This window comes from Anser cygnoides, chromosome Z (assembly GCF_040182565.1).
Source record: "Anser cygnoides isolate HZ-2024a breed goose chromosome Z, Taihu_goose_T2T_genome, whole genome shotgun sequence".
In the NCBI taxonomy this organism is placed as follows: domain Eukaryota; kingdom Metazoa; phylum Chordata; class Aves; order Anseriformes; family Anatidae; genus Anser; species Anser cygnoides.
In genome coordinates, this window is record NC_089912.1 from 80026477 (window position 1) to 80038661 (window position 12185).

General features: G+C 36.1%; 1 protein-coding gene across 15 annotated transcripts in view; it reads left to right on the plus strand.

Moving 5' to 3' along the window:
- ANKRD31 (ankyrin repeat domain 31) overlaps nt 1–12185 on the plus strand; it is a 66659-nt gene that overhangs the window by 52277 nt on the left and 2197 nt on the right. For 12 of the 15 annotated variants that reach the window (XM_048049882.2, XM_048049883.2, XM_013192100.3 and 9 more), the window contains one exon: nt 2376–2570. In XM_048049882.2, the coding sequence (XP_047905839.2) occupies nt 2376–2570 (195 nt within the window). Of the gene's footprint in view, nt 1–2375; nt 2571–3753; nt 4990–6840; nt 10440–10464; nt 10636–12185 lie in introns of those variants that run through there. The other 3 variants (XR_010827782.1, XM_066988400.1, XM_066988401.1) reach the window with 3 other exon arrangements.

Here is a 12185-nt window from a genome sequence, read left to right on the forward strand (position 1 = left end):
GTGTAAGAGACTTAAAAAATGGATTTAGTCTCTAACTTCTTATAGGCTTTTGAATATTTCACTAGTTCTTATAAATTTCTCCTTTCATGGAAGATTTATGATAAATATTATAACTTCTAAAACAGGGAAATCAGTTTCTTCAAAAAATAGTTACTTGACAAACATAAATCAGACTGGGGATCAGTAAACTTTTTTTTTTTTCTTCATGCCTTTCACACACAGCCCAGGGTGATCTAGGGTAATCTAGGAAAGAGTATTTAGAGAGATTTTGTTCTCAGGTGTAATTTAAGATCACATTAATATTCAACCATTAGTCCTAGTTGGGAAATTGAGGAGGGAAAGCTGAAGTGTTCTTGCTTTCAGTTCCATTTCAGATACTACATAGCCAGATACATACTAGGAAATTAAACAGGGTCTTAAAAATTTACAGAAGATGATCAACCTCTGTTGTTGTACTGTGAGAACGGTTGCAGGTGGTTTGAGAGAGAGCTCATTCCAAGGGCAGCTCCCAAGGGGCACTTTGCCTGCAGTCAGCCTGCTGGACAGCATAGGAAGGTTTGTTAATATGGATGCTAGCTACTCACAAACACACTTCTATTCTCTAATATGTAACATAACAGTCTAATATGTTATATTATTTTTTTAATATATACTCAAACACTACGTGTTTATAATAGAAGTGTATCCTGCCTATTTGAGGAATCACTCTTTTATTTTTCTTTCTGTAATAATGAATTGTATTTACTTCAAGACATTCCAGAGCATTGCTAGAAGAGAATACTGGGCCTGATAATTTGACTGTTTTCAGAGCAGAATGCTATTATTTTAAGTAGTACCCTTACACTTCTTCCAGCTTGCCATATCTTAGCTCAGTGTTCTGGTCACTGAGCTATTATATGAAGATGATGGGATAATGGGAAGAAAATGATCTGGCAGTGGCTATATCTAGCCATCTTTTAACAGCAAGAAACAGCTACTACTGAATTTTGCATACAGACCAATGTAGGAAGCATGTCCTAAGAACCTTTAACAAATTAAGGCTCTTAGGCAAGACAGGTGAAGGAGTTCCTGTTCTGTAGCTGCCGACAGCATAAGAAAAGTCCTAGTTTTTCAGCTTTTTGAGATGAAGGTACTTCCAGGATTGTACAGTAGCAGAATTTTAGGCCCTTGAGGAAGGTTAATGGAAATTACTTGAAGATCCCATGAAGCAAAGGAATCCCAGAGTAAGGCAAAAATTTTTAACAGTATTTAACATAAGTTTTACAAATTGCAATTTGGGAATGAATTATCTTAATCCCAACTAAATTGTACTTTAGACAGCTGTGCCTCTTCTTTGAGCCTTTAGTACCTTGTAGGATCACACTAGCAGAAAGCAGGAATTACTGTGTTCAAGTCTGAGTGAGAAATAAACATTGAGAAGATATACAATAATTCTAGACTGTCTGTATTCGGAGAAGCAGAATAAACTATGATTATATGGTTTGGAATTTATTCCTGTGTGCTTTCTGATAAATGCTGTAAAGACATAATGTTTACGAAAAAATGGCCAGGAATAAGCAAGGATTCAGAAGCAGATGTCAGCTGAAGAGCAGATGTCAGTTGCAGAGCAGATGTTCATTTCAGAAATTTTACATTTAGGTGGCTTAAAATAAAAGCATAACCAGTTTTAACCGTGAGTGTAATACATACGTACATTTTCCAGGTTGTTATTTTGGGAAGGTAGTCTTTGAAAAACAGTGTGATTAGTGGAGTTCTTGGGCCCTGGCAATCCCTGACTGCCTTTAATAGCCATTGGACACCTGTAAATATTAGAATGACTCCCTAACTTTAGTTCACGAAAGATGCAAAAACTATGAGTAATAAAGGGTGTTTTCAAGGGAACTGGGGTGATTTCTTAATGGCTGGTCCACAGAAACTGTTTCAGAATGTTGATGTTAGTGTTACTTCAGGTACTGACCATGAAATGAGTGGCTGAGATCAGGAAGATTGCATGAAAGCAAGTAAGAGTAGTTTTGTTGTGATCATACGTGATACCATATGTTTCTGCTTTCCTTGAGACATGCAGTGAAACTCATGCATATTTAGTAGGCTACTTTTCAAGCTAAATTTGTATGGCATCTAAAGTAATTTTGCCAAGGAAAAAAGCGAATGCCCTAGTCATCCTCTAGCAGCTACATCTCAGATGTAAAGGAGCAGAAAACCAAAACCTCCTTACATATTAGAGAATGTCAAGCTGAGTGGAAATTTCAGGATTTGCCTGCAAGAAAGATAAAAAGCATAACTACTCTGTGTGTTAAAGCATTAAACCACCAGCACTAGATAATACTGGTATAAATAAATAGAATAAAGTTGTCTTGATCTTTTTGCACTCTCAGGAAAGAATTTTATCACAAGGGACCCCAGCAACCACACCCAGCACTACCCGAGTCCCTGCGCTGACTCTGTTCTACCTGTTGGGAGCTTTGACCTGAGCAACATGCATCCAAGAACTCAGACAGAAACTGCGAAAACATTGCTATGCACTGAAAGAGAAGCAGCTGAAAGTCTCCCAATTACCAGAGAATTAAGGAGTAAGGTTTTTTTGTTTGTTTGTTTTTTTAACTGGTTAAAAAAAAACAAATGGTGGGGGCAGGGGATATAAAACAGTTACACAAGATAAAAAGAAAGCAGGTTGAACGGAATTGATTTGTCTGGGGGAGGGAAAGAGTGCTGGGGAAAAATGATGACTCTGCTGATGGGTTAGATTGATCTAAAAGAGGTAATAATGAAGTTTTTGAGAGCTCCGTATGTTCTACTCTCCTGCATCCAAATTAGAAACATTTTGTTATTTTGATGTAGTTAATAAAATAACTCTACGTCATTTGAAGTGTTTAGTTGCTTGTCTCAACAGAGTAAGAGCAAAGACAAATGCTTTCGGGAAGTGAAATATGATATAACAGCACTGTGGAATAATATAATTAGTGTAGTCTAATTTAGAGAGAAGAGAGGAAATGTTACTGAGGATGCTGAGATCTGTGTGGAGTTCACTGAGCTTTTAAATTTGTATTTTCAGTATTACATGCTGATTGCACATTAAACCCGATCCGTAGTATTTGCACAATTTCAATGGTGGTTACTGCACTTTGAGCTAGCATTTTTGCCTCTACTGCTGTTGATTACACCACAGAGGGATGACCACCAACCCTGATCAACAGCAGTGCAGAGTCAGAGTGGTCAGCTCAAACCCTCACCATAGCCAATGTCACCGTGCACTGAAGTGGGTAACAGTGCTGAATCAGTTCCTGCTGTGGCAAACAGGAACAAGGATATCTATCAGAGGTGACAAGTGTCTACATCTGTATCATCCACTGTAAACCAAAAGAGTGTCCACACAGTAGAGTGATTCCTTACACTTCTGCAGGACTATAGATAGGCCCTTCAGCTGCAGTACAAAAGATGAAGTAAACCCTGGAGTTGAGAATCTTCTGCAGAAAATGCTTTGTTAGCCTAGTTCTCTGTGTGTTTGTGTGTGTGTGTTATAGAAGAAATTATAGTGAGTGTCTTAACTGCCAGGGCAGAATATTTGGAGGGAGGTGGTTTTAAAAATCACAAGAAATAGATTATATAACACATTATGTTAACATTTGTGTTTCAAACAAACAAACAGGCTGAACTCCCTTTGATATGAATTGAAAAGTTACATGTTATGGCTCACAGGAGTTGTGTTTCTCTGCTGAACAAATGATTAGCCAGCCGTGTTCATTTTTTCTCAAGGTACTAGTTGTCGCTCTGCTTACCAACATAACTGTCTGGTAGCATGTGTCGTCCTCGTCACCCTATTATCTGTGTGGTCAGTCCTGTCTGGAAACTTACAGCAAGAGGGTAGGTTCATTTTGTAGACAAAGGTTCATTTTGTAGACAACAATCCCCACTCTAACAGACGTGGGGATTATGCAAAAATAAAAATGTATAATAAAATAAAAATTAGTAACTTGGAAATTCACAGAAACATTGTTCCATGTATAGATTTTTTTAATTATTTGCTGCAAGTGCTCTTTTAAGTGAAGGAAGGAACTGCTTATTGTGCAGTATAATCTTTAAAAAAAAATGTAACAACCCTTTTTCCACTTTTTGAGCTTACAGAACCCAAACCTTTTGTATCCACTTCTGAGGAGAGCCTTTTCAGATTTCAAGTCTGACCAAAAATATTTTTGAATATAAATTATCAAAATCAAACTCTTAGTTAGGAATGAAAATTCTTTAAAAACGAATGTCTCAGTGTATTTTATTGAATCTCTTAAATGAAGCTTTGGGAGTGCCATGAGAAGCCATATAGCTCAAAGATGGATGTGCTGTATTGTTTGCCCTTTACATTTGTTTCCTAAGAAACACTCAGATGCACAATGCCATTGCTTCTTTACTTCATGCTAAATAAATTCTGAATGTAAAGCTCAGCCATTTTAAATTGACTTTTAACTAGTTTTCTTTTGTGGCTTCGCTAGTCCTGGAAAAATGATAGAAGTGTAATTAATTTCAGTTTTCTTGCTAGTCAGTCTTATCTTCTTGTCCTTATGCAGTAGAAAGTTGTGAGGCTGAAACTGCTGATGTGGCAGGAGAATATTTAAATCCAAGTGCTTCAGCATCATGAAAGAAAACTATGAAGTATTTCTATACCTCATAGATAGGTGTAACATTAGGGTACTAGTAAACATTGCATATACATATTTGCAAGAATCTTCCATTAGACTCTAATTGTGAACTCTTCAGAAGAGGGATCTCTTTGCTTCATTGAACTTGTTGAAATATTACTTAGGTATTAGTCCAAAACCCAAATCTGGCCCAGTGTAGTTTATATTTCCTTGCCTTAAGTAACTGTAATGTAAAGAAATGTAACCCACACTTGAAAGCTTGTAATACTTTTGGTGCTGCATAGAGTTCCAGTTCAGAGCTCCAGATTCTGCAAGGCTTAGAAAATAAAGTCAGAAACTACTTTCACTGAAAAACTCTACAATTATTATCTTCATGTTTTTGGAGAATAGCTGAAAAAGATCTTGAACACTTAGTGATTCCAAAATCAGTATGTGAATCAAGAACCCCAAGGTTAATTCTTCTTTCTTTCCTAATTTTTTTTTTTTTTTTGGTGGGGTGGGGATGGGGTAAGATGGAGAGGTGGGGAGGACACACAAAATATCATGACTCAAAGGAGCTTGATTCTGTATATCTGAATTTTTGTGGTTGGGAATTATTGAAGTAGTGGCCCATCGTCACTATCAATAATGGCAATAATTATACGGAAGAGGAGAAGTACATGGAAGTGTAAAAAAAAAAAAAATCCACAGCATCTTAAAAATGTGCTTCCTGCATTTAATAAATGTATCTTCCTTGTTACCTGTAGCCGAATATTCATTAACCACACAATGTCCTTATTTATGTGACTGTAAAAGACAGGGGCATGCACTATATATTATTTATATTTTCTGCTACTTTATATTTTGTACTTTGGAAGCAGAGTGAGATCGTAGACAAATACTCCTATCCAGAATATTTTCCCATCTCAGTTATTTCATGGTGCAGCTATTATTTGAATTCTGGCTTCAAAAATTTATTTTTGATGGTGTTTGAATGCATGCTGTGTTCTCTTCTTTATGGCTTACAGACAAAATATTTAAAAATATTTTCCAACACTTTTAAGTTCCAGACATTTGCTTTAGGTAGTTACATACTTTATGAAGAAGCAAATAGTTCTGTCAGCAGAATTTACAAGGCTGTATTTTCCAGCAACTTTGCATGCCATAACTGAAGTGTAGGCTTACTCCATCTGCACACTCTGCCTTTCCAAAATCCTCTACCTGCTCTTACTTGACCATCAGCAAGGTAAAAGGCAGTATGTTGTGTGACTGACTGGGAGTTGAGCTGAGTGGCTAGCAAGAACCAAACAAAATTCACTTTTGAGATGGCCAGAAAGGAAAAACAAGGAAAGGACTACATGTTGTGGAAACCAACTCTAAGAATTTAATTTCTTACCTGTTTTTTTTTTTTTTATTACTAACTAATTTATTTATTTCTGAAACTGGAACATTACTTCAAAAGTAACTAGGTGACAGCGAGAGTGATCTCACAGAACTATAGAGTACTGTAGGTCAGATGGGACCTCTGGAGGTCTCCAGCCCTGCCTCCTGCTCAAAGCAGGGCCAAATTCCAAGTTAGATAAAGTTGCTCCAGGCCTTGCCCAGTCAATTTCTGAATATCTTCAAGGATGGATGTTCCACAACATCTCTGTACAAGCTGTTCCAGTGCTTGACCATGCTCATGGTGAATTTCTTTTCCATATATCTAGTTGGAATCTTACATGTTACAATTACTGACAGTTGCTTCTTTTCCCTGTGCGTAAGAGATTCATTTTCTTAAGAAGTCTGGCGAAAAGTAAGTAAACTGACTCCTAAAAGCTTTAAACAGTGTCTCTCTGGCCTTTTTACTTTGTGAAAAAAATAAAAAATAAAAAAGGTGTAAAGGAAATACTTTGATAACTGACCTTCCAGTTGCACATAGCAGCTTTTCATCTGCTTTGGTGGTCCTGTGGAGACTGCGAGAAGACTAAGACAAACAGAACTGTTGTAGATAACGTTCCAAATACACATCTATCTTTTTTCTACCTTACCCAAGAAAGCGATAAATGAAAAGCAATGTGATTAACAGCAAGCCTCAAGAGGAAATGCTTTCAGCTGCTGTGTTGCTTGAAACAGGGAAAAGACAGACTTTTTTTTTTTGTTTTTGTTTTTGTCAAATTAAGGCAGTTAGTAGACAACCTCATAATCTTACCTTGATGAGCTTTCAGGTAATATTGCAGTTTTTTTTTTTCAGGACCAACTTTTCACAAAGTTGGAACAAATCTTCTAAGGAAAACAGTTCAGTGTTTAAATCACCACACAATAACAGCTAGGGAGAAGCCTCTAGAAGTTGTTCTGAGACTCCACATAAAATCTACGGAATGAATCACAGCTCTTGTAGATTTTGCCAGTGCACAAAAAGCATGAACTATTGGTTTTTCTATCAAATAATTGTTCTGATCTGAACTGTAAATTGATTTATACATTGTCTTCTGTTTCTTACAATCTACATTTCAGTGTGCTGTAAATTGTGAGAATTTTAAAGTGTTACTTTCTAATTACTCAGGGTTGTTTCTGGAGCTGGTTCTTACTAACTTGGCACATTAAACTCAGGTTTTCTAAAATGCTTAGATATAATTTTAGAGAACTCTGTATTTGCCTTCCAAATGAGTACACAAGTGAATTATTGTCTAAGCAAGTGTAAAATAATAACTCAAAATAGTAAGTCTAAAAAGAGAGAAACCTGTGGTGGGAACCTGCAGCCTGCTAGTCAGACCGAGAAATAGTCTCCTATTAATCCTTTTAGAGCAATCTTACTGCCTTTTAATAAATGATATCGGTAAATGCATTTGTTGTTATTGGAGAACTTAGTAATTTGATATTTAAGTAGAATGATTGACTTAATCCAGAAATGGAAAGGTCATCTGGACAGCTATGTAAAAATATTTGGGTTAGAAAAAAAAGGAATCAGGCATAATGTTTTATATTTAAAATACTTTTTTTTTTTTTAATAAATTCAGTCTTGAATATAGATTCTTTTATGGGAGTCTGTATACATTTCAAGATTGATATTTGTGTGTTTGTCAATAATGCCTCTCAACTTTTTGGGAAAAATAAAATTACAGCTACACTGAAGACAGGAAGAAACTGTCTGCTGAGACTTAAATTATTCTCTCTTTTCCCTGATAGCCTATTGTAACATTTTATTTCTATATTGTAACATTCTCTTTCTGTAAGGAATTTGACGTTTTGAGTTCCCAGACTCGTAAATAAAAATCTTAAAATACTTTAATACAACAACGCAATGGCCCTGAAGAGTAGCAATTCAGAGTGTATGATACCATATAAAGTATTCATTACTGGCTAACATGCATATACCCAATGTATCTAGCAGATGAGAAAAAAATGTTACTGTATAAGATTATGATGTGGGCACAGGTTTTAATGGGGAATAATATACTGTATTTATATCACCTATATAGGCACTGCTTGCAGAAAAGCTAAGAATTATTATTAATATTATACTTTTTTTTTCCCCCAGATATTTAAAAATAGATTTGCTAGTAACTGTATCTCTCCACAAAGTATAACATCTCCTTGACTGTGTTGTGGGAACAATACTTCCTGCTACAAGAAATATAAAAATAATTAAAGAAATTTCAGTGTAAACCTTGAAACTGATGCTTTAGAATAAAAGGCATGAATTCCTGCTCTTTAATCATGCCTGCAAGTCCTTTTTCCATACAGAAGCAGAGTGTAACAAGAAAGGTCACTGTTATGAAATGAATTCAGAGAAGAATGATTCTAGATACCTAATCATTTTTTCTGCTTTATGACATTGCTTTTGTCAATCTTACTGGAGGACAAAAAGAAAGAATGAAGTCCTGAGAAATGTTATTCTTTGAGTAGAAGAAGAAACATTGCTTTCTCAAATCTACCATTTTATGTAGCATCAAGAGAATAGAATAATGATCTGTGAAAGCATGAATTAAATTCCAAATTATTGCCATGTGAATTCTATTTATAGGCAAATGATGAACTGAACCTACAGGTGATCTGTGGTGAGTAGCTGTCTGATTTGTGAATGAAAGAAGCATAGGCTGGGTGACTATCAGAAGGTGCTCTAAGTCCTCCTGATACAATCTTAGCTGTGCGCTGAACTGCAAGTGGTCATTATAATCCATTAGTTAGCTTCCAAGTGGAAACGATTCATTTATTTATTTCACAAGATGTTACAAATAACCTTCAAATTTTTTGAAATGGTACCTACCAGTATAGATGGTACCTACTAGTATAGAAAATACAGCAAATGTACTTGATAAATTAATTTTTGGGGAAAAAAAGTGCTTTCCAAATCAGGATGGAGGTGGATGCAGAGTGTCACAAAGCAAGTATCCAAAATCCATGCTGGCCTGTATCTTTTAGGGAATACCTTACCTTCAGGTATCTGAATTGGATGTCATGTCTGATTGTTAGACAAATATCACTAATCTGTTTGTAAAGGCAAAGACCTTGGACTACAGGATACAGAGAACGAAAATCTGTCAGAATGAAGATCTACATCACATGAAGTGAGTCAAGAACTGTGGGGAGACCTGGAAAGAAAAGGCATTTTGAGGGGAAAAAAAACAACAAAAATAAGACAAACAAAAACAGTTACCATGGAAGCATCTTATTTTGTCAGAGAAAGATCCAGTCTTACAATGGTGAACTGTCCACAATCATCTCATTTTCCAAGATGCCAATTAATGTCTTAATTAGCTGAAATAAGTCATTTGCAACATTACCACTAGCATGGGCAGAACTCATGTGCCTCAATTCAGTAGCAGCCTTTTAAGAGTCACAGGATCTAAATGTTGTTTATGCGAGGTTCTGGATGTCATTTCTGGGTATGAAGGGCCAATGTGTGATGGGATTCCTGGTTTATGGCTGGTGTTCTCTATTTGGGTTCCTGAAAGGAGCACAGAAGAAACCCAAGAAACCTGAAATCTAAGGCTGTGGGTTTCTTTTTTTTTTTTTTCTTCTAAGTCTTCACTGCCGAATCGTAGATCAACTGCTGACATCTTTCAGTGTGTTGTCCGTAGAGTTTCTCTTTGCTGATGCATCTGTAGCCCGCATCTAGACTTATTGCACCAACCCAGATCTGCTTGAGCTAGATGAATAGCATCTCCTGTGACTTTGCTACAGATATCACAAATCACTTAGGCTTCCTCTCAGATGTAGTAATAACCTTCACCTGTATTACAGAAGTATGGACACTAGATTGACTGCTGCCTGTATATTGACTCAAATATGCTGGTGGTTATAATGTAAGGGCATTTAAATAACTTTTACAGATAATTTACATCAGCAAAATAGTTACAAAATGCTTAATGGTATCTCTGGATGGTTTCAGCAATTTGTAATTGGAAAAAATACTGGTAGGATAGCCATTTAAAAATAAATAAAAAATAATAATAATAATAAAAAGATCTTTCAGGGGATATTTTAGTGATCAGAAAATGGAGACTGCACAGAAGTAGCAATCATTGGTGACTAACCTTTATGCAACTGGAGATTCTGGTCTGACATTTATATTTTTGTGCCACTAATGGGAATTATATAGCACTTAAATAGAATTTTCAGGTTCTTATCTACCACAGAAGCAAGGTCTTGCAAAGTTGTAACAAAATGAAAACAGAAGTTGAAAAACATTTAAAAAGGTTTCAAAAATGTAAGGCTGAAAGAGATACCAATGCACACAGAGAAGTTCTTGGCAGGCGGGATGGAAAAAGTATCAAGGGAACATGTTTTCTCCAGGTTTACAGAAAAAAAAAAAGAGAAAAAAAAAAGAAAAGTTAATTCTGATATTGATAATGATTGGCACTTTATCTTCTAGCTTATGAAGGTGGAAGAAAACTGAGAGCACTTGACAAGACAGCAAAGGTGGTAAAGCAGAGAAAGACCCTGGCTATGTGCATACTACCTGCCTAAGCTTTTTTCTGAACCTGAGGCACACATTTGAGTTTTGGATACTAGCATGGGAGCAGTTCTGCACTGCTAAAAGCCTGTAAGCTGCCAGTAAGGGGATGAGAGTTAACAGATGGCAAAAGGGAGAAAGGAAACTTCAAAGTGGGTATTAAAATGTTAAACATAATAGTAAGCAAAGAGAGAAAAGGGAAGAAGAGCTGAGAAAGAAAAAGGGAATGAGAAGGAAGTTAGTTGCTTATTTCAGAATATGGAGTAGGAAACACAGGGACTAAATGTTAAAAAACTGATTGATACCTGCTAAGGAAAAAGAGATTGTGTGTGGATGTAGAAACTCTCTTACCCAACACTGCTGTTCAGAACCAAGGGGGAGGCTTTGGAGTGGATAAATTGTAGTGCTTTTGCTAACCATTACCTAAAATTACTAAAAATCAGAGGTTAGAATGAAAAGGATTTTTTTTGTTTGCTTCTGGTTTTGTTTGTTTGTTTGCTTTTGGTTTTGTTTTTAAAGTATACAATCAGGTAAATTTGTATTTATAATACAATGCTGGTATTTACAAAATCTTCATCCAATTGGTAAAACATTAATTTGACCCAAAGGAATCAACAAAGAAAGCCATCAGCTGCCAGCGAATCAACGAACAAAACCAATAGATTTATCTGGTCATAACTTTATTACACTTCCAAATTTTATTTTGGATTTTTTTTAAGTTAGAATATTGCAGTGAGAGTGCTGAAAAGATCATTTCCAAAAGTAAAAAATGGATGTCTTTTCTCCAATTATGATATGAAAAGATGTTGTTCATATAACTTCAGACTTTGCCAAGAAGTCTCCCTGTACTTACCTGCAATATGTGGGCATTTCAGGATGAAAAAGCTTTTTCAACAGATTGAAACAGGTTGAAGTCATGCCTGTCGTGTTACTCTAGACCCAGTATTAATGATAACCTTTCAGCTCAGTTTCTGCCAGTTTATTTTATCAAAATATTCCCAGGCTTGCTTTTAAGATTTTTTTTTTTTCCTGAAGGCATTGTCCGCAGAACTGTTTTGTAACTTCCCATTCAAGCATTTCTCCTTACACTCTTTGAAAATTAATTCCAGTTGAGTGTGTAAGGAACCTCTGGTGTGACTGACTACTCCTTCATAAGAGATATAAGCTTTGTGTGAGGAGCACTGTAATGTTACCTCTCGGATGGGGCATGCATTCAGCCTGCCCGTCTTTGTTTGCCATAGTTCAAGATACTTCAATATACACTAGCCATCGGATTATAGCTCCATCATGCTTTTTTTTTTTTTTTCCATTATGTATTGTGTTATGCCAGAAGACACATTGAGGGTGTAAAATATGGAATGATATCGTATTCTCGCTGAAGTCAGAAGTTCTGCTGCGTGGAACAACACACACCCTCACATGCAAGATTGTGTATTTGCAATTCTGAACTCAGACCTCTCACTTTTATTAGTAATTTGCTGCTTCTCTGCTCTGGGTGATAAGTTATCCAGGAATGGCAGGCAACTCGTCAGTGAGCATGAGACACAGTTAAAAGGTCTGATACCTACAAGGTACACAGATTTTTCACCACTAGGACCTACCAGTGTGGTCAGTGCAGTGAATCTCTCATGCATGTTGGA